This window comes from Lichenostomus cassidix, chromosome 8 (genome assembly GCF_008360975.1).
Source record: "Lichenostomus cassidix isolate B80296 chromosome 8, HeHo_3.0, whole genome shotgun sequence".
NCBI classification, from domain to species: Eukaryota; Metazoa; Chordata; class Aves; order Passeriformes; family Meliphagidae; genus Lichenostomus; species Lichenostomus cassidix.
In genome coordinates, this window is record NC_139489.1 from 12,840,577 (window position 1) to 12,867,236 (window position 26,660).

The 26,660-nt window shown below is 36.2% G+C and overlaps 1 protein-coding gene across 16 annotated transcripts in view; it reads left to right on the plus strand.

Moving 5' to 3' along the window:
- Positions 1 to 26,660, plus strand: part of ADGRL2 (adhesion G protein-coupled receptor L2) — a 381,333-nt gene that overhangs the window by 349,929 nt on the left and 4,744 nt on the right. For 8 of the 16 annotated variants that reach the window (XM_085067912.1, XM_085067913.1, XM_085067911.1 and 5 more), the window contains 14 exons: positions 1,302 to 1,485; positions 3,356 to 3,478; positions 3,763 to 3,968; positions 5,035 to 5,208; positions 6,243 to 6,452; positions 7,430 to 7,650; positions 8,938 to 9,004; positions 16,923 to 17,014; positions 17,889 to 17,933; positions 18,221 to 18,247; positions 18,915 to 19,083; positions 22,558 to 22,686; positions 23,103 to 23,199; positions 25,872 to 26,000. In XM_085067912.1, the coding sequence (XP_084924038.1) occupies positions 1,302 to 1,485; positions 3,356 to 3,478; positions 3,763 to 3,968; positions 5,035 to 5,208; positions 6,243 to 6,452; positions 7,430 to 7,650; positions 8,938 to 9,004; positions 16,923 to 17,014; positions 17,889 to 17,933; positions 18,221 to 18,247; positions 18,915 to 19,083; positions 22,558 to 22,686; positions 23,103 to 23,199; positions 25,872 to 26,000 (1,873 nt within the window). Of the gene's footprint in view, positions 1 to 1,301; positions 1,486 to 3,355; positions 3,479 to 3,762; positions 3,969 to 5,034; positions 5,209 to 6,242; positions 6,453 to 7,429; positions 7,651 to 8,937; positions 9,005 to 16,922; positions 17,015 to 17,888; positions 17,934 to 18,220; positions 18,248 to 18,914; positions 19,084 to 22,557; positions 22,687 to 23,102; positions 23,200 to 25,871; positions 26,001 to 26,227; positions 26,310 to 26,660 lie in introns of all 16 variants that reach the window. The other 8 variants (XM_085067919.1, XM_085067926.1, XM_085067918.1 and 5 more) reach the window with 6 other exon arrangements.

The window sequence follows — 26,660 nt, forward strand, 5'->3', positions numbered from 1 at the left end:
TGACTATTCTGTCTCCCATTAGAAAAAGAAAAAGGGTTTTAATGCCACTTCGAAGTATCTTCCACGTACCAGGAAGGTCGTGGTAGCTCGCAATGCAGACAGAAAGAGGATATTAAAATGGATTAGGCTAATTAATCTTGCTCTGACAATAGCCTTCACCAAGTTTTCCCATTCGTTTGTTTGCATGATACAGTATTCCAGACCGATATCTTTCTGTTTGTATAATGTGTTCTGTTTCCATTTCCAATGCTTTTAAATTGATCAAACAAATTATATATGTGCTTAATGACACATTAGGAGTAGGGAAACGGGACAGAGTAAACAGGGTGTTAGAGCAATGCCTGGTGTACTCAGTGCACAGCATACTTGGTGCACAGCAACATTGTGCATTAATGGAAAAGCCTGCCTTCAATTGATTAACTGATTACTCTGATTGGATTATTTTGTAAAATAATGTAATCATGTCACTGAATTATTCTCCTTCCTTATTTATTGTTACTTTGTATGCAGCTCAATGAACCTTAAAACAGGATGATAGAGTTGTTACAAGGAAAACTTTTTAAAGTAGCAGATTTTATTCAGCTTTACAGTTTTGCCTTCACTGATAACAGGGACGGTCAGTGGACATCTTGTTTGCTCTATTGATTTCCTTTTCTAACTGACCTTTGTGCAGGAATGGGAGTTGGTAATCCTTCTAAGTATCTATGAACAGGTACAGGAACAGGAGGGGGAGTGAGAATGGCCAGGGCTAATTTATATCCACTGAGTCAGCTTCATTTCATGCCTCCTGTAATAAAGGAGGCAATTTGTCATAGACAACTGGTTTATAGTGCTATGGCTGCACTAGTAGGGCTCAGTTTCCAGAGGAGTATTATTGTCATTTTAGCCTAAACTGTGGAATGCTAATTTTGGCGTTAGTATTTTTAAATAGATGTTATACATTTTGACATTAAGATGAAAGCTTCAGGCAAGACTTCTGGCATTTATTTTTACATTTTTAAGCACATATTAACAATACCATGTTTGTATCTGATACAAAACAAGTCAAATTTGCATGTTTACTGCTTAGAGACCACGCAATGCTACTGGCTAGCTGTGCTTCTGTTCATGCTAATCCAACAAGAGGATGGAAAATATTTTAATGTTGAAAATAGTGTTCTAGTGCCATTAAATCACAGTAAATCATTCTGACAGTTAAGTATTATAATTGTCGCCATATAACATTGGGAATTTTCCCCAGCTGCCTAGGGCTTCTGGGGAAAATGATAATTTTCCTAATGATAATTTTCTAATGAATGCAGGCAGTTGTGGACACAGTGGACAACTTGCTCAGGCCTGAAGCTCTGGAGTCCTGGAAGGACATGAATTCTTCTGAACAAGCCCACGCAGCCACAATGTTACTTGATACATTAGAAGAAGGGGCTTTTGTCTTGGCTGATAACCTTGTAGATCCAACTAGAGTCTCAATGCCCACAGAAAATATTGGTAAGTAAACTTCTTTTCAAGCATAAGTTAAAGTGCTGTGTATTGCTTAACACAAAAGGAGGATCAAATACTCCAGATAGCCACATACTTTGTGAAGACTGAGCTGTGCAACATCTGATGGAAAAGCAAGTGCTCCAAAGCAGGGAAAACACACTTTTCTTGTTTAGTTCTTCGAAATTAGCATTCTTCTTTAGTGTCATTAGTACAGTATAAAATGGAAAGTAGTTGATGTTGCAAAGTTGATTTGTCATGGAAAAATCATTAGCAGAACATATGGATATTAAGAGTCCTTAAACGGCAGAGTATGGATTTTTTTGAGGTAAATGCTTTCAGTAGAGCTGCAGAAAATACTTTTCTGTTAAATATAAACTCTTCCTAATGAATTTAAATTACTTTTTTTGCAACGTACTGTGCCAGTTAAATATTTTAGGCACTCAACATAGGCCAAATGTTTATATTAAACACGACTGCCTTCAGGTAAAAATGTGTTCAGTGAACTACATCTCCCATAATGCAGAATAGCTATGCTCCAGAGACTGCAAAATAGCTGAAGATAGTTGGAGCGTAATTTAGAATTTAAGTGGTGACAGAGAAATGAAGGGGTTTGGTATTAGAAATGTGCAAATATTGTTGCGCAGGATGTGTTAAAGCAAAAATCATTGCTATGCATAAAATTAAAATTCCTTCGACTTATTACAGAGATTAATATAGTCTCAGTGAGGTACAAGGAACCTGAAAGTCTCTAATGTGCAGAGTACCAAGATAGAGACTGCAGAAATGAGACTTTTCACGTTTCACTGTCTGCATATTTGTAACTGTAGAAGATGATTCTGCCTAGTTTTTAATTGAGTAGGAAGATACTGGTAAAGGATGGGGGAAAGTCTTACAGTCTGTTATCAAAGGAACTGGAGCAGTTGTTATGAAGGAATGTGGGTAGAATCACAGATCTGCCTCAGGATGTACACAAGCAGTTCCATGGAGCTGAGTAGACTCTGAATATTAGTTCTTGTGATAAGCTGTCTTCATGTCATAGTAACACATTCCTGATGCTGTGCAAGACTGAATGCCTCGTGCACATAGATATGTATGGCTTGGAGAAAGAGAGGTTATTCCCAAATTTCATACCTTTTGTCACCCTATAGTTCAGACCTGTAGCTAGACTGGTTTAATATAACAGACTTTGTCAACCAGTTGTCCACTCTCACCTGTATGATTTTATCTATCCAAGGAAATCCAGCATTTGATCCCATGAAAGTTTCCCAATATACAATGTGTTATAAAAGTAATGCTTAAGTATGGCTGACTGGCATCTGATTTTTCAATTTAAATGTTTCTTACCAGAACTAATAAAATTATTTCCTATAAATATGCAGGATTAGATTTAGCAAAAATATTGGAAATAATTTTTAGCTACATATCCTGATTTAGGTAAATACATGGTGTAAGTATACTTAGGTATTCTTAGCTGACTGGTTAAAAAACTCTTTACATCTAAATCAATACTTAAAGTTCTAAATTTGTCAGCAGAGGATACTGCATAGGCATTAAGATCTTCAAAAGTAACATTTTTCTGCAACGTGTGTGTGGTATTTTTAAGTGGATGTTTTGTGGGCACAAATTTGAACAAGGTTTGATGTCATGTTATCACTACTAAAGTGCTGTCATTTTAGCAGTGTGCACAAGATTTAGTTAAAGGAGCCAACTCTGTGTGATTGAAGCATGCAGTACAAATCTGCCTTACAGACAGCCATGTGAGAAAACTAAATAAAGACTGGGGGAATGATTGTCGTCTGGCATATTGTAATCTGGCCAAGAGACTTTCTCTGCATTCTCATTTTTTAACACTTTTTTTTCCCTCTGGTCTGCTTAGTTTTGGATGTTGCAGTGCTCGCTACCGAGGGCCAGGTGCAGGACTTGAGATTTCCTCAGGCTGGTAAGGGAGGCAACTGGATCCAGCTCTCTGCCAGCACCATGAAACAGAACAGCAGGAATGGTGAGCCTTGGGCACGGGACAGTGAAACTCCAGTAACTTTTATTTTTACTATTATAAAACCTCCACTGGTTAAAACATCAAAACAAAACATAACCAAGCTGCTCTGTGGCTTTTTCTGATGATCACAGGGTACCTGGTTGTTTTTCTTCAAATCCATAGGTTGAAAGTACCCCTCAGTCTACTGATGCTTAATTGATGCTTAATTGATTAGAGTACAGATTGCTGTCTTTCTGTAGACCTCTGTGACCTGATGATTTTTTGTTGTTTGTTTTTTTGTTTTGTAGGATTAGCAAAACTGGTTTTCATTATTTACAAAAGTTTGGGTCGTTTCCTCAGTACTGAAAATGCTACCATAAAGTTAGGCAGCGACTTGGCGGGGCGGAACAACACGATCGCCGTCAACTCCCACGTCATCGCAGCCTCCATCAACAAGGAGTCGAGCCGAGTGTACCTGACTAACCCTGTGCATTTCACCCTGGAGCACATTGATGTGAGTTATGCTAATGAATTAATGGGAAGGGCAGAAAATCAGCGAGAGAGAACAGCAATGCAGAAAAAGAACCTTTTTTTTTTTTCCATTTGAATTTTAAATGTTGGACTAGGTCAGAGACACAATTTAAGTCTATGAAGATAAAATTAAATGAGCCTGGTTCAGTGATTATTAGAACTTAAGTGTATTCTTAATGAAAGCTAATTCAGTAATCAACATGAAAATGTAAATGACGAGTTTGTTTCTAACTGAAAATTAACTCTTACCTTAGTAGAAGGGTAGAAAATAACTGTTAAGTTTCCTGATGGCTTGATGTAGTAAGTTTTAATGACACTTTAACTTTTTATATTAATTTTGGACCAAACTATGGAAGCCTATGCAAATTGTTTAAATTGCATTTATTCAATAAATATTAAAGTAGGGTATCTGGGTTTGTTATACTTTAAATTTATGTGCATTTTCTTGGTGGTATTTGATGTGTTTCTTTGTTCTTAGATTGGCCCTCTCTCTTTTCATGTCTCAGGTGGGGAAAGTAAATAGTCACTATTGTGACAGAGAAAATATGGTTGATTTTCCTTTCATTTTGCCTGTGTTTATAAATCTGGTTTGATTGTTTTTCATCAAAATAGATAGGCATTGAGAAATGAACTTTTTTGTGATATCTGTTCACATGACTTTGGCCTGACCAAAGGTGAGAATCAAAGGTTTTCAAATTGGTGGTTACAGGAAAAATACCTTCAGAATAAATTCACAGTCCTAACTTTCCAGAAAGCAAAAATAGCTATAATGCACCATCCATGCATAAAATCATAAGATGGAAATTGTAATTGTTTAAAATTGGGTCTACAGTAATTGAGACTACACTTCAGTGTGCTTCGGACTATAAAGTCCCTTTTAAACTAGATGTCTTCTTTGTGTAACATAGTCCACAATTTTGCTGATGAAAAGCTTTATTGTCCGAAACATGCAAAGTTTAATCTACATTACCCTTTACACATATTAAACAATTGTTATTGCCATCTTAGTGTGTAAAATCCTCATTTTGTGTTATCCTTTTATCTCCCAGCCTGACAATTATTTCAATGCAAATTGCTCCTTCTGGAACTACTCAGAGAGGACTATGATGGGATACTGGTCGACTCAAGGCTGCAAACTGGTTGACACTAATAGAACTCACACAACGTGTGCTTGCAGTCACCTCACCAACTTTGCAATTCTTATGGCTCGTCGGGAAATCGTGGTAGGTAGCGATGATTCCAGCCATCAGCAGGGGACAAACTTAAAAGACTTAGCTTTAAATTTTTAGCAAGATACAAAATTGCTGAAGTTTCTTTGGTATTTATAGCTCCTACTCACTCCTTCCAAAGCAATTTGCTTTCTGTAGCACTTTTCTTCCTCATCCATAAAGTTACAAGCAAAATAACATGAAAGAAAAATCAAGGAAGGACAAGAGTTATCTACAAGCCATATTTTAAAGTTACTGACCAACCTTACAACACTTCTAAAGGTTTTCCCTCAGTACAGATGGAGAGTATCTGTAGAGACAGCTGTGCAGGCTGTTCCCTGGGAGCACAAGTGCCAGCTCTCCTTAGAGAGGAAGGTCAAGGAATTTCCACAGTGGTTGTTTAAACACCTCTTCACAGTCAGATATTTTGTTGTCTATTTAAAGCATTTCCTGGATGTCAGGGGTCCTAGAACATGCAATATTTGCAGGGATATGGGACTTCTCATAAAGCCATTGTATTCGAAAAGGTCACTGCAAAGAGCTGAAGCAAGAAAACTCCTTCAACTAAACATGAGATTGAAGCCAGAATTGCATCTGCAGCATATTCTGCATTTTCTCCTGATCAGTGTTTAAAATATTGCTTTCTTCTCTGCTGTGGAGTTTCAGGTCTGTAGGAAAGAACATGTACCCTCATAGGAGGTCCCAGGGAAAGCTCTCCGCTCTCTTTGCATCACAGCCTAGTGGCACTTTAAAAATGTTATGTTTCTCTGCTTGTTTTTCCAACCACTTTGCAGTGAGACATGTGAAAAGTAAAAATGCTATCTGAACTCAGTAAAATAGTCACATTTTTCTATCAGACCTGCTCCTCTTCTCCTTACCCTAATTTTGCTCTTCTGGGAGGCTGACCTGAGACTGAGAAATTACTGAATACATTTTGCCCATCTCATGTAATGAACAAGTAACTTTTCTGTATGCTACCTGTGAAAATAGGTTTTTGTTTATACTCATAAAGAGTCATATTAATTTTCTCCATTCTTGGTTATTTCTAGTACAAAGATGGAGTGCACGAATTGCTCCTCACTGTCATCACCTGGGTGGGAATTGTCATCTCTCTTGTTTGCCTGGCCATCTGCATCTTCACATTCTGTTTTTTCCGTGGCCTGCAAAGTGATCGTAACACTATTCACAAGAACCTTTGTATCAACCTATTCATTGCTGAGTTCATTTTCCTAATAGGCATCGATAAGACAGAGTACAAGGTAAGTTTTCTCTCTGTGTACTGATCTTGCTCTCTGAAATGACTGTTTGAAATGGATTTGAATTAAAACATGACAACACTGACAAGTTTTCAGCATTCTAACACAGCAAGGCTGAAATAAAAGCTCAGCATGAAAATAAGATAGATCTATTCATACATAGTATTTACATCCTTCCAAGATATGCTTTTCATTTTCAGCTGAGAAACACTGACTATTAACGAAGCAGGTGGTTAGACTTTTGAAAGAGGGGATGAAAATGAATGTTGACTATTAGGAACATATATATGTTTTCTCTATATATTCATATGTCTTAACAGCTATTGACTACATTTATATATATATATATATAAAAATACAGCTACAGAGTCTTTTCTATGTATATACACAGTTTTTACACTTCACATTCATGCAGGTATTTTGATAGTATTGGTAAAATTAATTCTGCAGTGATTCATTGGATTGAAATTTAACAATCTAGTATAGTTTCATCCAGAATTTTGCCAATGGGGAGAGAATTCAGATTGATTTCTGTTATAACAGTACAAATTTTTAAATTACAGTAGATAAAAATTGCTGTGTAGACACTTTTAAAATAAGTAGTATCACATTATACATGTAGAACCAACTGTTCATGTCTAGGATTATCTAAACTGTAAGTCCTAAAACCATATCACTTTCAAAATTAAAGAGTTGCTTATAAAATTAAAAAGACCACTCTGTAATTGATGACTGGGAGATGAGGGTTCAATTTCCTTATCTTCATTCACTCTGTTCAGCTAATTCACTTTCTGTAGCTACTGAGCCCATATTAGTGTTTTCAAATACTCAGAGTATGTTTTGAGGTAGGGAAAATGCCCCTGAATTTGTGAAAGGTTTCTGATAAAACTATATACTGTTCTATTGCACACAGTTCAGTTGGAGAGGTAATGACATGAAGGGTTTGTGATTTACATTTCCATCTCTCTCTTTCTTTGCAGATTGCATGTCCGGTATTTGCAGGTCTCTTACACTTTTTCTTCCTGGCAGCCTTTGCCTGGATGTGTCTAGAAGGAGTGCAGCTTTATCTAATGTTAGTAGAAGTATTTGAAAGTGAATATTCTAGAAAGAAGTACTATTATGTTGCTGGCTACCTCTTCCCTGCCACAGTAGTTGGTGTCTCAGCAGCTATCGACTATAAGAGCTACGGAACAGAGAAAGCGTAAGTAATTGCAAGTGACCTGAGTGTTTTTCAAGTGAATAATTTTTTAAAGCCTATTAGCTGTCAGAGGGTCCCTGACAGACTAAAATACCATCTGAAAGCTTTATTGGTAAGAGAATGGCAATGTTGTGCACAAATTACAATCAAGTCTTTTGTAATTCTCTAGGTTCAGGGGATTTGTACTCTGGAGAGACCAATTCTAAATTATGGTCTTTCTTTTAACACAAAAGATTGACCTGAAACAAATTGAAAAAGTAAATAACTTTTTGTCCTCAGATGTATATTAAGCAAAATTTCTCAACTTAAAGTATCTGACAAGCCTAACCACCCAATTTTAAGCTAATGCTTCATTAGATCTCTTTGTTCAGCTGCCCCTCTAGCTAGCTCTCATCCTCAATCATGACAGTACAATATTCCAACCTATATGTTTTATTTTGATAATATTTTATCAGGCGAGTAGAGTGGGATTAAAATTAGCCACTGCCTTTTGTTTACAAAAATGCAGATATATATAGGATGTGACAGAAGGTAGACAGAAAACATTTCTGAGGATTTGAGTTGCTGGAGGCATGAATTTGCCTTTCAGTAGTGTTTATTTTGTCCTTTGATGAAATTAGTTACAGAATGGAAAGATACTGTTGACTACAAGAAAGCTGCTTGATTTTGCTACTGATGAAAGACAAATAAGAGAATTCAGCAGGGAACTGGGCTGTATGAAAAATGAATTGCTGAGTGAAGTTGGCCCTAATAGGTTTGCACGTCATTTAGTCTGGTATCTTATGTATTCTTTCTCTACTGTTCAACTCCCAGATGGGGCATTTTATTTATACCATATTGTTTTTCAGCAAAACATGGCATCTGAACATTTTCTGTCTCATATTCCTCAGGAGTGAGCACTTCACATATGATATGAAGTTAAAAGCAGATTTTGATGATTACGTGAAAAGCCTGCAAAAAATATTTACTGATGTTAGTTTCATTAGTCCATGCTAGCACCTGTCACTGAACCTTTTGACCGAAAGGAGAGAGAGAGAGCTTGTTTTGGTTTTGTTTCTCCTTATGTTAGTTGTTCCTGATGATGTAGTTTTAGGTTCAGTTGTGTTAGTATACAGGGTTCATCAGAAAAGTTTCAGGTTAGGTATTGTCCATGCAATAAGTGGTACTGTGCAATGTTCATCATTGTTTACTGGCAAAATGTTACCTTAAGAAGTATTTTTGCACTTTCCATTTATCAGACTGAGGTGCTAATGCAGTTTTTCTCTTCTCATTCTCTTTTTTCTGTAATAGTTGCTGGCTACATGTAGATAACTATTTTATCTGGAGTTTCATTGGACCCGTTACATTTATAATTCTGGTAAGAACTTTTTTTTTGCTTTCCATTTAGGTTGCCTCACAGCAAAGTTAAAAAGATTTAAAATTTCATTCAATTCCTTCCTTATTCACAAGACATTCCATGAAAATGTTTAAAAACAGTTTGTAATGTGACCAATAGTTATATAAATATGTAGAAATCTTTAAAGAGTGCTGACCAAATGATTAATTTTCAAAGCTGTGGTGGCACTGCAGCATAGCCACTTTAGCCACTTTTTTCTAATGGCTTGAATTCTGAAGGTCATATTGACATATGTAGTCATATGAAAGATCAATGAAGTACTAAACACAGGGGTTTTTTTAAAGGAACCATCATTATTGCTTTCAATTGAGTCACTACTGTACACATTCTAAAATTTAACTGCTAATTATCCAACATAATTATCTCAAAAGGGTTTTCTACCTCATTGGAGAATTAAATAAAATTTATGTTCCATTACACTTACACACTTTGTGTGTGTATTTGCATGACTACTTCTGTGTGTATTTGTGTTCCCTGTGTACCTGTCAGACACAAAGTTCCCCTGTTTTAGTGTGAATAACGGGCTGTTAGGTAACCAGCAGCAAGCCTGTGCACATCGATTGCTGAAGTCACTGTGTTCATGCAAACCCATAGCTGGGTGCCCCAGTGTCCACTTTGGACAGAATGTTGCATTCTTACATCAATTACCAATTCTCTGAGCACTTCCAGGTAAAAAGTGTGTAGTCACTTGTCAGCCCAGGGAGAAAGCTTCTCCCATTTATTTCAGACTAATAATACCAACACCTCACCGTGGAGGAATTAGTGAGCAATGAGAGTGCAAGATACACATTTGGACTCATCTTGTTTTTCTCTGCTAGCTCTGTATCTTTAAAGCCTGGCTATACTTGGGAAATATTGTAGAAGGCTGGTGCTTGGGGCATAGCCTATGTACATAGAGAGTTTTTCTCAAATTGCTGATAGTTTGAAAGAATGAATTAATTTGTTTTCATGTTTTTGAAATTTTAAATAGTTGCATGTTCTCCTGCCCTTACACAGTAGTAGAGCTGTGAAAAGTTAACAGAATTTCAGTTCACTTGAATTTCCAAAGTCAGGAATTGTATTTTTCCATATTCAGAAATATTATTTTTTCAGTGTGAAGCACATGCATCAGGCATAATTTTGAAATTTCTTTTACTTTTATAGATCTATGTGCCAGATATATTGTTTCAGCACTTTTTGTACTTCTAGTACAAACTGATATTTTGATCATGGAAACTTCTATTAAAAAATGTGCCTGGCCAATGTTTTGGGTTGCATTTACTCTGTTTGTATCAAAAACTATTTGAATCCTTAAGCAATCATTAAAGAAAAGATAGTTGTGCAATGTAGAAGGTGTTAGAGTTCATTGGCATATTTTCAAAGGCACGGGTATAGATGCCAAAACTTATATATATATATGTATATGAGTTGAATTAGAAAAATTGTAGTGTTTGTAAGATTTAAGTATAGAGCATAATAATTGTACAGAGTTTATTCTAAATACATGCTAATAAAATCGTGTCTCAGAATGATGGGGATCCTTTTTTAACTAAACCTACAATAGCAATTGAAAGATACATTTAGTATGCTCAATATTATAGACAATATTTTCCAACATGAATTTGTTTCTTGTAGTTGTTGTAATTATTCTGGAAATTGTTCCAAGTTTCATGCTACCATGGTTAAGTCACCTCAAGTCTGGTTGTGTGGTGATAATTTTGCTTTTTGTTTGTCGTTCCTTATTTTATTTTTACTGGGGGTATTTTGCTAAATCACCTACATTTCTCTCCCTTCCTCTAAAATAACATTTCACATGGGAAGCCTTGGGCTTTGCTGACGGCTTTTTCACTTCCTCATAACCAGGTCAGAGTGAGAATAGAGGTGAAGGACATTTAATCATATTGACCATGTACAGACATAGTTCACTATTATTTACTGGCCATGACATTATTATCCTCCAGCAAATCATTTAGACTGAGACGCAAAAGGCTTTTGGGAGCAGTATTCCTAACTTGAAAAATATGAAACAGCAGGTAGCAATCACAGCACAGTTCCTGGGAGTAATTCTTCTCTAGCAATTGCTTTGCCCTCTAATCGTCCCAGCTGAGAAAGCAAGAGAAACCAGAGGAAGAAGTGTGAGAAGTGTAGTGGCTGAAAAATAATATGTCATGTGCAGTGTAACCAAAGAGCTATATTTGTAGTGTGGCTTACTTAGTGTCAGTAGCATGTGAGAATTTTGCCTTGGTAAGCTTTTTAACATGTTACTCAAATCACTTTTATGTTTCTCAGCTTAATAGGACTGTCAATGCACATAAACTCTTTTTTGACAGGATTGCTTTCTATTTTAATTTACAATTTCTTTTCTCTGAATTTGTAAGCATTTGTACTTGTATCTCTGCACATTTTTGCACAAAATGAGAATGGGAAGTGTGAGGGGGAAGTATGAAGTTCCTCAGTATATCTTCTGAGGAACTTTTAACTTCACTATTTCTATAGCCTGTCATGCCTTTGGGCACCAGGGTTATTATATCTATGAGAAAAGAGCATGTAAGTAATGAGCGGTGGGAAACCATTAGTATGCCTGAAATGGTTTAATGAAAGCTTGGATCATGATACGTCAGGAGCTGTTCTTATCATTTGGACAGCTCCATCTGCATCTTTAATAATTAATTCAGTTCAGTAAGAGTTCAGTGTGCACACTCATTTAGAAGCCTTCAGAGAGCACCTCTCTCACTGCGAGTCCCAGGGAGAAATAGGCTTCTGCATGGCTAAGAGCAAAGATCTGGAGATACAAGAGCAGTTTTAGAGCTGCATTTGCCAGGTAACAAAAGCTCCGGGGAGTTCAAAAAGGGTCAGAACATGTGCAGTTCAGCTAGGTTACTTCAGAGTGGTGTTTCTGTTCTTCTGTCTTATCGTATCCATGTCAGCACTGCAGGCTGTGTGGAATGAATTTTAAGCTGAAGGCGGACGTGATTCCATTGAGCAGGTTCATGGCTATAAAACAAACAGGGCACTTCTGTAATCTGTGGTCACAAAAGCCTGAGCACTTAGACTGCTGTGTAGATCCATATTCATTCATGTCCAAGGAGTGGGTGGTGTCGGTTTAATTTAGCCAAAACTATTGCAGTTTGCTTCTCCCAGCTCACAGATGGAGCCCATGTATTTGTCTATCAATTGTCAAAGCAAAAATTACTGAGATGCCCCATTTCATTAACATAGGATGTGTTAAATGTTCTCACTCAGGTTAAAGTATTGGTTACTAAAGACAGTGGATGTACAAATGTTCACTTCACTTAGGTCCAGAAAATGGACTGTATTGGTAAACTTATTTTTATAAATAATACATGTTTATCTTTCTATAGTAGACACTTGGCAAATGATATTTATCTATTACTGATAGTGGGAAATTTATCATAATTATTGCAAAATCTAGCTATTTAGCTTTATTTTGCTACTTATTCATTGTACCTGCAACCAACTCCAATTGATTAGTCTTCTGTGCAGGTTTTTACACCCACTTTTTAAAAAAAGTTAATTTGACTTGAAGACACTCCCTCTCTCAAAATAACATAGGTTTCAGGTGCCAGAAAGACAAGTTTCCTACTTTCATACCTTCTTTCATATCTAGCTCCTTCTAATTTCCATGAAATGGCCATATGTGTGTTGCCTGTGAAAGAAGCATTATCTTCCAGACTGCTGCATTTGATTATTACCATAAAAATTCTTCATGTTTTATATTTTAAAGTAGTTACTTATTATTTTTTAATATATATCAATTGTCTTTCACTTTGTTCTATCCAATTACACTTGTTATTTTAAGAGATGAGAAGGAACTGCTATATTAGAGGATGCTCTTTTTTTTTTTACTCAAAGTTCTAAAATCAGGGTATAGATTAAGCTAGTTCTCTATACAGTATGCCATCTCTTCCAGTAGATAATATGTTTTAGAAACCAGAGCAAAATCAAGTATAAACAGAAATTAAATACTATCAATTTAAATTTTTGCTTAGTATTACCAGCTAACTTTTAAAAGATCTCATATTATAGCTCCACCTTCTGTAGATGTGTGTTCTGTCACTCTTTGGTATCATAGTAGAATCTTCAAATCCAAATTTGATGCCTGACTAGACTTTTAATTTGTTATTTTTAGTCTTTGAAAGAGCATTGGTCTGATTTGCAGACATGCAGCATGAAAGAGATTTTACAGACTTGATTAAGGCTATAATTTTATGACTGTTTGAGATGTATATACATTGTGCATCTGTGTGTGTGTTTGCACAATGTATTTATATTTTTATTAGCATTGAAGAAGATGGGTACTTTTCAGCTGCAGATCTTGTCTCAGCCAGGATGGATGAAGCCCAGCTGTCAGGATGAGGCCCAGCCAGTCACTAACTATTTATATTACATGAAGTGATGAGAAAGCCACCATTGTCAGAGGCACATTTTTTTCTCTTAGAAGATTGCTCTCAAAGGGCCATCTTGCCATTCATGGGGGCTTTTGTGTGACCTCAGAGCACTGCACGCTTGTGGTGAGCATTCTTCTCAAAGAAAGGTGTCCTACTCAGACCATCTGTTAAGCTTGGAAAACATCTACAGATTCATTTGCTTAAACCAGTAACAGTTCAGTCCTCACAGAAACAATTTAGGTTGAAAGGGGCTTCAGATCTGTGGTTGAGCCTTCTTCTCAAAACAGGCTCAGCTCTGAGCCAGACTAGGTTGCTCAGAGCTGAAAAATCTTTGCTTGTACAAATGAATACAAAAGCCCTAACTGTGTTTTCTTCTCCTCTCTACATATTTCTCACCAAGAAAAGGAATTCAGCTATTACTTATAAAAGCAATTATTTTCCAGCAAGTTCCCTTCCCTCATTGCTTAGTGTCTTCCGTGAGAAAAAAGAAAAAAAAAAAAGGGGGGATGCCTAAAAGTCTTTAACTCACAGGTTCCTCCAAAATAATCAATTTCTAGATGAAAAGCAGTAAGGGAGCCAAAAGCAAATCTGTAGAAAGGTTTAGTTACAGTATCTGTAACCAGGCAAAATAGGGTTTTTATAATGATAAAATGTGTAACAGAGATGCCAGCATGTTTGAACAAGTGGCAAACCATGGTCTTTTGACTGCTGAAACTGAAAACTATGCAATATTTCACAGTGATGCAGAAACAAGTATCATATGCTCAGTTGTCATAGTTACTTTGTCTTCAAAGTACAGTATTTTTCCTTTTTTCTTGGAAGGACTTTTTCAGCTGCTATGATACAGCATCATTATTATTATTTCTGTGGGCTGGTTTTGTGGGTCTGTACCTAAATTACAATTAATGTGTCACTTAAGAAACTGCTAAGTGCAGTTGTTCCCTGGTGCAGCAAGGACATACACCCAGAGAGAGCTGAGTACCTACATAAAACCTGTTTAACACAATGGAGCTTGGCTCAAGCTCTGGGGTAGGACCATGCCTGCTCACATGCCACTGAAGGAACCTCAGTATGTGAATACAAGTTTTTATTTGTCTTGTGTCAAACCAGCACTTCAGTTGTACAAAGAAGCAGAGGATAAAACCCTCTTGTTTCATAAGGCAGTCATTTATGGGCTAAGCCATATCTATGAGTTTTTGATCCAAGAATGATGATGATAGCACAATACAGGATACTCCAGGGTAGCTACTTAGGCAAGGATTAGCTTCCAGCTGTGCTGTAAATACTATTCTGAACTGGATTGTGCACTCCCGGATGCACAGGTTGCAGCCAAAGTTGATATACGTGTTGGGATTGACATGGGGCATGCATCTTAGCTCTTAATCTGTTTGTTTTCACAAAAAGCAAATGAAGCTGCATTTTTTAAGCAGGCTGAAGAAGTTCATTTTATGTCAGCTACCAAACTGTGCAAGAAACTTTTCCAAACACTAAAATAGGATTTCTGTGCAAAGACGTGGAACTGAGGGTCAGGTCAGGTGCAGAGCCCTTGTGCAAAGGCCAGGGAGAGGAGCAACTTCTTTCCTCATCCAATGAAGTCACACCATACAGTGGAAACCTAGATAAGAGGAAGAGATCACAATGATATAATGCAATGGTTTTTCTCATCTGGTTAGTAATTTTCTGTAAAAATCATAAAAGATAATCACCAAGATCATGAATTATTGACACTTCTATTACATTTTGCAGCAACGGAAATATGCTTAACCTACACCATGTGCATACATCAGCTTAAAGGTTAAGTACTTTCAGCCAGTTCTTGAAACACAAACAGAAATCAATCATAAAAGCTTATTTTCATTATTTGTATCACAAACACTTTTTTCTATTAATGTAAAAATGTTGTTATACTTTGCATGGTAAGGTCAAAAGTTGCCAGACACTTTTCTGGTGTTGAGAACTGCATTATAGTTCATGCTGTCCATCCTGATTTTGACACAGCAGCAGGAGTGATAACATGATTGCCCATAGCAGTAGGAATTATTTCTATAATACATGTTCTTATTAACAGACTCTGATCATCAAAATACTCATCTGTTCAAGATTAAAACCAGCTCTTTATTAGGATTTCAGTGACATTTCTGACCATTGAGGCACAGCTGCAGGAACACATCTGGCATGGGCTGGTATCCTCAATGTTACAAAAATAGTGAAGATTTTGAATCTGTCTCAAACCAAAGGCTACCTAAATTGAGAGACTGGGTATAATCATGCTCCATCAGTAACCAGTTGCAGATATATATATATATATATATATATATATGTGTGTGTGTGTGTGTATATATATATGTATGTGTGAAAGATTATAAGAATGGGCTTCTCTATCTAATATATGTATTACAAGGATGTCCAAGCATATTCTTCCATCTTCTCTTAGCTTTTGGTTCAGCCACTTTGTGTGGACCATTGTAATAGTAGATAAGGATGTGTGTCTTCTCCCTGAAAGGACATGACTCTTACTGGCTTCAAAGATACAGTTTTGTCTGATTTGTTCACATGATATAGGACAGCACAAAGTAATTACTCAAATTAATTGGATACCACTTTTCAGCCCATATTCTGCAGGCATCCTTGTATTTGGCTTGTCTGTGCTTTTCACAGGCTTTGAAATCGATAGGAGAAAGGCACCCAGTAACTTTGATATCTGTGATTCTGTTTCACAATAAGAAAATGATAAAACATTTCCTTCAGTATCTTCCCTGGTGTTACCTGTATGAATGACACAACAAGAATAAGATGCCACAGTCCTTCAAGTGGCACACACAGTCTCACTTCGACAGAATCCAGACTACAAAGGGAAAGAGGGCAGCAGGAGGGTGCACCACCAGCATAGTCTATGGCACTGTTAAGTTTGATGCATTTGCTACATCTTTGTGTTTCCTTTTTCTTTTTTTCTCTCTTTTTCTTTTTCTTCAGTTACATTTAAGCTCTTTTCAAGACCCCAGTAGGATTTGTGAGAACAAAAGGGAATAAAAAAAAAAATAAAGGATAAAGCAGCAAAGGTGAAAAAAACATTTCGAAAGCAGGATGGGGTGATAAAAAGACAACTAGTATAGCCCAGTAAAGGAGTGACCATAGGCCTCAGAGAGTGAGACAGGGAACAGGGCCAGAGGTGACAGGTAAAGGAGAGCAGGTGATGAGCACAACATGCTGCAGGACAGAGCTACACTGACAATGGCAAGTGCTGGACATGAGTTAAATATGGTGGTTCGTGAAGGTGTGGTGCATTTGGGAAATAAAGTGAAACAAGGACTCTAATATCTTTACATCTTCATTCTTATTTGCAATCACCATTTGCAGACCACCTGGTACAGTTACCAATTTTCACTGCCTACTTGGAAATAAACTACAGGGGTTTTGTTTAGCTTGTAACATCATCATTATTCAACCTATTACTTGTAGTAGTTTAATTTCATTCTTATCTGTTTTGACAGCTGAATCTTATCTTCCTGGTGATCACATTGTGCAAAATGGTGAAGCACTCAAACACTTTGAAACCAGACTCTAGCAGGTTGGAAAACATTAAGTAAGTGCTTTGTGTTCAAGTATGAGAACTATGATTATTTTCTGATTGCTGAACTGATTGAAAGCTACTCTCCATTAGGAGCACATGCCATTGTCTCCCAGCAACTGCAGATGTCAATTACAAGCAAAGAGAGCCAATCCTGCTTTCGTCACATTGTTGCTGTAATGTCACAAACGCCGGTCAAAATTAGATAATTTCAGCCTGGAACTAGTGCCAAGAAACTGTTTCACGGAAATGCCACAGCACTGTAGTAATTTCATTTGCATTTAAAATGCAGTTCAAAAATGATGTTCCTGTTTGCATGGCTGATATGATTATATTAAGTTTGTTTTGTTAAATGACTTTTTGATTTAGGGATTCTGAGCAGTTTCTACTCGTAATCCTGTTTTCCCAAGAGAATTGACTCTATTGTTATTGTTAACTTGAAGATTATCTGCTGTTTTCATGCTAATTTAACAAATGTTTACTTTATCATGGTGCTCTACTGTAGTATCCCTTTTGCAGAGTAATATAAGTTCTATATAACTAACAAGTTTTATATAACTAACAATGCTTTGGCAGCTTTCACTTCTTTAGATAGCTTTTTACTGTGTTCTGTATAGCTTTACATTGTATTGAAGGTTTTTGTTACCAACACTGAAGGGATGGTGCAACTTTCTAACGCTGAGGGTTGGATGTGAAAGGGTCTTACAGATCTGCTTTGAACGTTGGAAATGGCAAAGGGAGACTTTCAGTAAGGATAACATTGTGAACTAGATGTTCTAGATAGGTCAGTATCAGCTTCATTGCATGTTGCATGATGAGAGAGAGAGCTAATCTTTAGCATCTCTCTCTTTTCTTCCTTTTCCTCTTTCTGTCTTCTCATCCACACCAGTAATTACCGTGTTTGTGATGGCTACTATAATACGGACTTACCTGGGTAAGATAGAACCCTACATTAACAAACTTCTAGCATGATTTTTAACTTTACAAACTCGGTCATATTGTGGATTTCCCTTAATTTTAATTAACTATTTTTGAGATACCTGATTTGCTAAAAACTTTTAAACTACTATATGCCTTTATAATTTTAAATTGCTTGCCTCTGCATTTTGAATTTCCTAATTTTGACTAATTTTTATAGACAATTAAAAATGCTCTTATTAATTTCTGTTTCAATTCTGTCTAATAATTTTGTTTCTCTTTTCTGCTTATAATGCTTTCTAGCTATGAAGATAATAAGCCATTTATCAAGTAAGATCATTAGTTAGATGTGGAATTCACTGACTAAATTCCCTTTCCCTTTCATTCTGTGCTGTTTGCTACAATTCCTTTTCCTTAACCTATTCATGATGGAATCTTTTTTAGACTGTTCTGTAAAGCAATATCCATATTTTTGTCGCATTTCAGCAGGGTTTCTTCATGCGGAAGTTACATCCTCTAGCTTCAGTTTAGCTGAGTTTATCGAAGCATTAACGATTTGGGCTCTAGGCTTTTAATCTGCTGTTTAACCTTTGTGCATTTGTGTTACATTATTTGGTGTCATATGGCAGCACCACTGTTTAAAATCTATGGTGTGATTAGTGGCTAAGCCAGATTTATCAATCTCTTCTCTAAAAGCAGATAAAGCAATGGAGTAGCTGGGGCTTGTGCTGTACTTCTGCATTTCAAAATAATTTTGACATCCTATGCTGTTCTTGAGAAAGACAAAGGTTATATCTACTCTTGCTGTTTTCACTGGAGTCTAAGAGTACTAAATGGAATTGTTCTTTCTTTAATAGATAAAAGGTTAAACCCAAGGAATTTTTACATTTGAATGTGAAACTAGTAAAAGTCAACTGCAGGAACTGAAATGTTAATATTGGATTTGGTGAAGTACATTCTCATAAGTAATATTACTAAAATTAATTTTCTTTTACAGATCCTGGGTCCTGGGTGCATTTGCTCTCCTGTGTCTCCTTGGCCTAACATGGTCATTTGGTCTGCTGTTTATAAATGAGGGGACCGTTGTGATGACATATCTCTTCACAGTATTTAATGCTTTCCAAGGAATGTTTATTTTCATCTTTCATTGTGCCCTTCAAAAGAAAGTAAGTTACCAAAACCACAGATGAATGGTCCCTAACACCTTCAGAATGCCACACATAATTCTTAAGAAAATAGAGATAAAATTAGCAATGTGAAGAAGTGGAGTATTTTGAATAGTTTGAGGGGGGGACTAGAATTCCAAAGCAGTTCTTGCTGTATGTGCTAGTGGGAGTCGTGTAACTGCTCTGTGGCCCAGGAAGATTTAACAAGGATGCATTTCCAACCTGGGCTTGAAGAGTTTTGAGGTTTTGTGAAGAAAATTACTACAGAAAATGTACTGTTAAACATTGGTAATGTGGTAAGTCTGGACTCAGAGCCAAAAGTCTTTTATGTCCACATGAAAGAAGTCCTGCCTTTGCTGCAGTGCTGCAAACAAAGGATCAGTTACAATATCAGCCCACATAAGCCTGGAAATGCTCTCCTTTTCTCAGATCAAGGCAGAGCACCTCTCCTGAGATCCCATTAAGCTGCCACATAAAGCAGTGGGTGACAGGCAGGGATTGTACTATGTGTGCTTGTTCATTACAAAATTAAGTGGGATGTAAAAATTAATTTTATTATGAACTTTGACACACCTTAGAAAAAAGTACTCATTAATGCTAGACAGCTGGTAACAGGAATAGTTTTCTGAAGACAGAAAAGATGCCAGCCTTACTACTTTTTTCCCAAGTGTTTGCCTCCCCTAGAAATCCCAATAGCTTTGTGCTCTTCACTGGAGCCTCCCTCACGAGTGGGATGAGCTAAATTAGCTCTGCTCCCCTTGGCCAGGTGAAAGCAGAAGGGTCTGGAAGAAGCAGGTCTGCTGGAAAAAAAAGGAGAGAGAGAGAGAAAGCTGGAAGGGGAGAGAGAAGCAAACAGGAGAGAAGGAAAGTGAAGGGCACAGCTCTGTGAGATCCTTTTTTGGGTTCCCTGCACCCCTTCTCTTCCCGAGATGGTGGAGATCACTTCCAAGGATGCCTTAGAGGTGCTTTAAGGAAGAGTGCATGAAAAAAGCTGACAGCCTTTGTTAGAGGGCAGGACAAATGTAAGTAGTAAGAATTGAGGGGAAGGGTGAACATCAAAAAATCCCACCCAAACAAACTTAACATGAAATGCAGTACGTCCTACATTTGCAAACACGCAATTTGCAATATTTAGATTCTAAATATTTTTACCAATTTTAGGCAGGAGACCTAGCAATTATTAACTCCCATTATAATTAGCTCACCAGAGACATCATTAGCTGATATTTGTAAGACAGTTTGAGACCAATGGATAAAGTGTTGTTGTGTAAATACAAAAATGATATGTGCATGTTCTCAACTGTACCAGCTCTAACATTGCCAGAATCTCTAAATTTGTTGTAGACAATGGCATCCAGATGTGTTTTAGCAAAAGATCTGGTAGACAGAATTTTACCCAGATGGACATGACACTCCTCTCATTTGGAGAGAACAAAAGCACACTTAGAGAGAAGACTGAGCATAAGAAAAGAAGATAGGGAAGAAAATGCAAACATTCTCAAAATGCAAATAATTTGGAGGTTAGGGTTTCATATAATGTTTCCCTTTTTACTATTTGTATTGGAGTTGAAAATCAGAAACAGATTCCTTTTTTACTTCTTTTTACAGCTGTGCATTGTTTTTATATAACGTGGAGTCAGCAAAAAGCAATATTAAAATACCAGTCAAGTGTGAAAAAGCATAACCTAGAGCAATAAGATTTATACCTGAAAGAATGTTAAAGCTGCCATTTAAGATTTTTAAGTGTCACTGCCTTTTACTGGATATTGTCCTATCCTCTGTCTGCATAGCTAATGTAGTCTTTTTATTCTGTTATTACTACTTGGTCACTAAATTGAACAGAGAAATAGAATTGTGGAAGTGAAAACTATTATGTTTCCCGTTCTGACGAGATGATAGTGCTGTTGCTTCCATCAGTTTCCAACAAGCTATAATTTAGAAATAATGACAGTGGAACGTGCAGTCCTGACAGATAATGTGCATTCACTGCAATATAGGCATTAGGCAAAACCAGCCCTGGAGGGTGGTATTTGGGTAAAAATACACTTTTGATTGCTATTGTCTCTCCTGTGTAGTGGTTTAGAGCATTTAATATCTATTAGTGTCCAGGAATGTATTTTCTTAGGTGCTATACCATCTAGGGATGATGTACATAGACCTATGTTTTCCATAGGTCCACAGGGTTAAAAATTATAATTCTAAGTTGTTTCATTTCTGTTTTCATTTTTTACATGTCTTTTGTGCTGATATAGATAGGGGTTAACTTAAATACGTACCATATACTTTTATAAAAAGCTGAATTATTGTGCCTAGCTTGAAGTTAAAGCACAAATTACTCAACTTTTCTTCAATCTTGTGGTTTATACAAATATCACAGTATGTATTCCATGAGTGGAACTCCTGTTGAAAACAGCACATTACATATGTAAATCCACACTATTAATTTTTTGCATTTTCTCCTCTCTCATTTTTGATTACACATAACGTTCTGTCTTATATATTCATAGATCAGGCAGAATTTCCAGATTAGCTGAAATCCCACTTTTCACAGAAACTTATGAGTCTCATTGATGTAGAAGAGACACTTAAATTCCCATGTAATCTGGTGGAAGGTTCATGAATTTAGACTTACACATCTATACAAATTCTATCCACTGTGTCCTTTCACTGATGCAGTCTTGCTGCCAAGACATGCACACACTCTTCTGTTATCCAAAAATAGTAGTCAGTGAAGCAGGCATGGAATATAAGAGAATTGACTGCTCTGTGAAATGATCCTGATTACTTTCATGGCACTTGTTATCACGCATAACAAAACTAAAGTTTCCAGGAGGTCACTGGAGACAGATGGTGAACAAATGCAGCCCAAATACTGGAATCATTAATTAGTTTTGCCCCTCTGTCAGAAAACAAAAAAAAAATCATAAACACAGGTATATTCAAATGTATTGACTTAGCAAAGACAGGAATTAGAATTTTACATTTTGGTGCTAAAAGTTGAAAGTTCTGCACTCTGTATTGGAAGGCATCACATAAAGGGCAGTACTGAGCAGTGCTCAGCCTTTCTTCCCTGCTGGGGTGGGAAGATAGGCTTTCTGTGGTTTCTGCACCAAAAGCTCATATAAAAACCACTATTTTCAGCTAGCATTCAATTCAGGTAAACTTAACTATATTAATCTACAACATGAAAATAAAAATAATTCTATAACTAACACAGTAATGATTATTCAGGGACATCTCCAAGAAGTGTGTGTGTATACCTTGGAAATAATTGGTTCAAAACTCCTGGGTAGCTGCTAATACTGCCACTGAGTAGGGAGAAATATGTGGTTTTGCTAACAGCCAGCAATTCACCAGACAAGAATTATCTATTAGCTTGAAAAGTGAGTAGTTTCAATGCAAGGTTCATGTGTTTTTGCTAGCAGATATTTAAGACTATTCTGTGTGCTAAGCAATTATTTTTTCCCCCCATAGGTACGTAAGGAATATGGGAAATGCTTCCGACATTCCTACTGCTGTGGAGGACTTCCAACTGAGAGTCCCCACAGTTCAGTGAAAGCATCAACAACAAGAACTAGTGCTCGCTATTCCTCTGGCACTCAGGTAACAAAGATTTTGACAGCATCTTTTAATTACCTTGTTTATGAAAAGCCTGCTGAGATGTCTTCCAATCAGAAGGACTAATTGTCTTCTCATTATTGTCACTTAGATGGCAAATACGTACTTCTGCAAAGTAGAATTATTTCTTTTTAAACATTTCTTTTTACTTTGGTCCAATACAGACACCTTATTTCTTCTTGTAACTAGGGGTTGGTTTATAGGAAAGTTTATACCATCATGTTTCATTTAAATTAAGTTTAATAAGTTTTAAAAAAAGAAGAAGGAATTTTCACTATGTGCTGGAAGAATGGGTTACTTTAGGCTAAAATAAACACAAATAATCTACATATTAGCACACGAGTAGGAAAAAATCTTTTTGTAACTTACTGTACTTTTGTCTCACTGCTTTATGTTAACAGAGTCGGATAAGAAGGATGTGGAATGACACTGTGAGAAAACAATCGGAATCGTCTTTTATCTCAGGTGACATCAACAGCACTTCAACACTTAATCAAGGTCAGTCACTGGGAACATTTCCGTTTTAGAATCCGTAAATTTAATACAGATTTTATATAATTTAATGCAGAAGAATTGAAAAGAATGTTTAAAAAAAATCTGGAACAAATGTTTTCTAAAAGCAGACTTTCAAAGTTATCCACCAGCATTTTTTAAAACTATGTTCCCTTAACTGGCCCCTGCTATAGAAGCTGAATTCTTCCATTCATGGGAATGTATTTAAATTAGTTTCATCAATAATTTAGCTAAAAGCAAGATCATAATTTTAAATCTTTCCTAACCTTTATAGGTTAAATCTGAAATAGAAATATGAGTGCAGTAACATTTTAATGCATATTTGACTGAATTTTAGGTGCAGAAATTTTCCCAGTGAAATCTAATTGATATCATTTCTATGCAAAAGATGTCTGTAAAACATTTATCTTTTCCATTTCAAAGAGCATCATATCTGTAACATGGGATAGAATCCAGATTTTCAGGCAGAGAGAAGTCAAAACTGAAAACTTCTCAGCTCAAATAGTCTTTGAAATCTGTAACCTCATTCTCATGTCCAGATAGAAAATAAGGGTATTAACTGAGACAGTCCCTCCCTTTCTCCCCTCCACCCTGTGTTTTTAAGGCAGTTTGAGCCAGGTTTGAAGCCTGTTCTTCCACCCACATCCCTAAGTGAAGAGCAGGTAGCCCTGGTCTCACTGCAAACAGTTCCTGCTCAACTCAGAAAGTTTCAGACAGGAAATTCAAATTCAGGATTCAATGGCAGGGACATGTACTTAGCTCACATTCATTTTGGAAGTAAAATCCGTGGTGTTTGCAAAGGAAAAGGTATTAGAGAGCATGATTCTGGTTTTGCTATTTGGTGTATAGAAAGTGGGTAAGACCTGTGTGTCTCTCTGCTCCTCCCAACCCCTTATGAATCCTGTGTGTTCTTCTGGTAAAAGTCAAAATTAAGTAACTTCTCCTAGGTAGAAAATGTATATTTTTCATGTCCCCTTCAGCGTCTTATTAAAATTCCGAAAACACAAGCCACAGAAAAGTTTGGTATTTACCTAATTTGCTGTCTCTGACTCCTGAGGTTTGCTCTAACTGTGCTGCACTGTTAGCTAATTCAGAGTTGAACAGAGGTCTTTGAAGTTTCTCCCTATTTCAAGTTCCAGGCTCAAGTCACTAGAGATGTTCTGCCATGATTAGAAAAATTGGTAGCAACTCTATTCAGTTATAATATTGTCACTATCTCAGTGATACATACATATAAGGGAAGTTTTATAATTAATGGCAAGTGTCATTTTTCCTTTAAAATAAAAATCAAGCTTTTAATTAAGCTCTCTTTTCTTGTGGCAAAGAAATTTGGACTGAAAATAATTCTTAGCTATAAATTACATGTAATTATTCTAACCAAGATTAAACATAGTGCACAAAAAAAACCCAAACAAGCAAAATATATTTCAGTTATTATTTCTAGTGAGAAGTACTTTACAATAGAAAAAAGCTGTGATAATTTTTTTAGTTGATCACTAATACAAACTTTCAAATAAGATTAACATAGTCAGACAATAATTCTCTGAGTGTTAGAAATTTCTGCTCATTTCTGCTACTAAGTAGCTATGGGAGTACTAAAGCATTAATATTTGGAATATATAATATCATTCCTTGCCAAATAAAAACATCTCTACTATAAAAATATAGCTGTCTCTTTAGTTGTCTTTGGGTCTGTAATACAGTGTTCCTGATGTACTCCTTTGCAAAGTAATAGAAAAGAAATCTGAAATTTATCTTATAGAAATGTTTAAATTAATTTTTAAACACAGAATTTTTGTGGGATTTTTTTTTTTTGGTCATTATTCCAATCCATTTATCTTGTAGTAGCTAGAAATCAGAAATGAATTAACTTTTTAATAATTCCTCGAAATATGTTGGGTTTTTTCTGATTATTCTGAGAGTTGTTTAAATGATGTTGCTTAACATGTAAATTTGGTTTTAAAGAGTCTGTTTATGTAATATTTGTATTATGTTGTTTGTAAACTGATAGTTTAAAGAAATTTGTCATTCGAGGAATTCTTTTTTAAAACCTGGCAGATAAATTTGCAGCATGAATGTCCCAGGAGAAAATGTGAATGATCTGATTTCTTAGAGCAAATATTTTGCTTTCCCCTCAGCATGCATACTTTTGCATATACTAAGAAATGCTTCTTGCAATTTGTCATCCACTGTCTGAAAACAGCAATTCCCTTCCACTATTTGTGTGTTTTTAATAAAGTCAGTAACAGCTCTGATCCTGTCATAAGAGGTTTTTCAATACCTTTCAGTTCGAGAAATTATGTTCTCTCAATTCTGGACATAAGTGTTCCATATGATAATTTTTAAAGATCCAAAGTACCTTGATCTCTAAACATTTAATTTCTACTCTTGTGTAACAGTGATTTTGTATACATTAGTAAATATCACTTTCACTAGATGTTTACATTGGGGATTTGGATAGCACCTGTGAATTACTGGAATCTTAACTGTATTTTCCTGCTCCCATTTCAAATACATAGCTCAAATACATCCAGATATTTTCAGCTGAACTACATTTTAGAAATCCTACATGATTCATGATGAATAAAAATTATTCTTTATTGAAACAGGCTAAATTTAAGGAACTGACATTTTTTTTTCTGTTTCTTTTGCTTTAGGAATGACTGGCAATTACCTACTAACAAACCCTCTTCTTCGACCACACGGCACTAACAACCCCTATAACACATTGCTCGCTGAAACAGTTGTATGTAATGCCCCTTCAGCTCCTGTGTTTAACTCACCAGGTGTGCTTATACTTCCTGAATAAACTGCTTTTCTTGGCTCGCTCCAAATTCCCTCTCTTCCCTAGACAGAAACCCAAGTTGCAATACCCCAGCCGTACAGTCTGAATTTCTGAAATAAATTCGAGAAATACAGTTTTGCCAATGTCAGCTTGTAAAACTGCACTATATTATAGTAATGCCTTTGCCCTAACAGTATTTACCAATAATTATCCATGTTTTTAACACAGGTGGCATAAATCTTAATATACTATTAAAGGACTGACACCACATGGTCCGAGAGCCCATCTTCAAGATATATATCACTTAGAGGTATCATGTCTATGCAATATAAGGTTGACTCTAAAGCTTGCTGAGAAAATCCTGCTTACGGAATGGATTAGAGACTAAAGCAGTGCAAGGCATCTTGACACCTTGGGATACCCTGGTGTAGAAAATTGTATCCAGCGTCAAACTGAGCTAAACTATAGTATAGTGCAGCTTTATGGGAGATCATTTTCCTGTAGGAAAATCTTGAGATTAACAGTTAGAACAGTTTAGTTCTGTAGGATTAAAGGGTGTCATCATTTACCTAACATTTTGTTGTTGCATTATCTACTTGCTTTTTTTAACAATGTTGTTGCAATTCATCAGTAAATATCTTGCAGATACTGTTTGATGAGT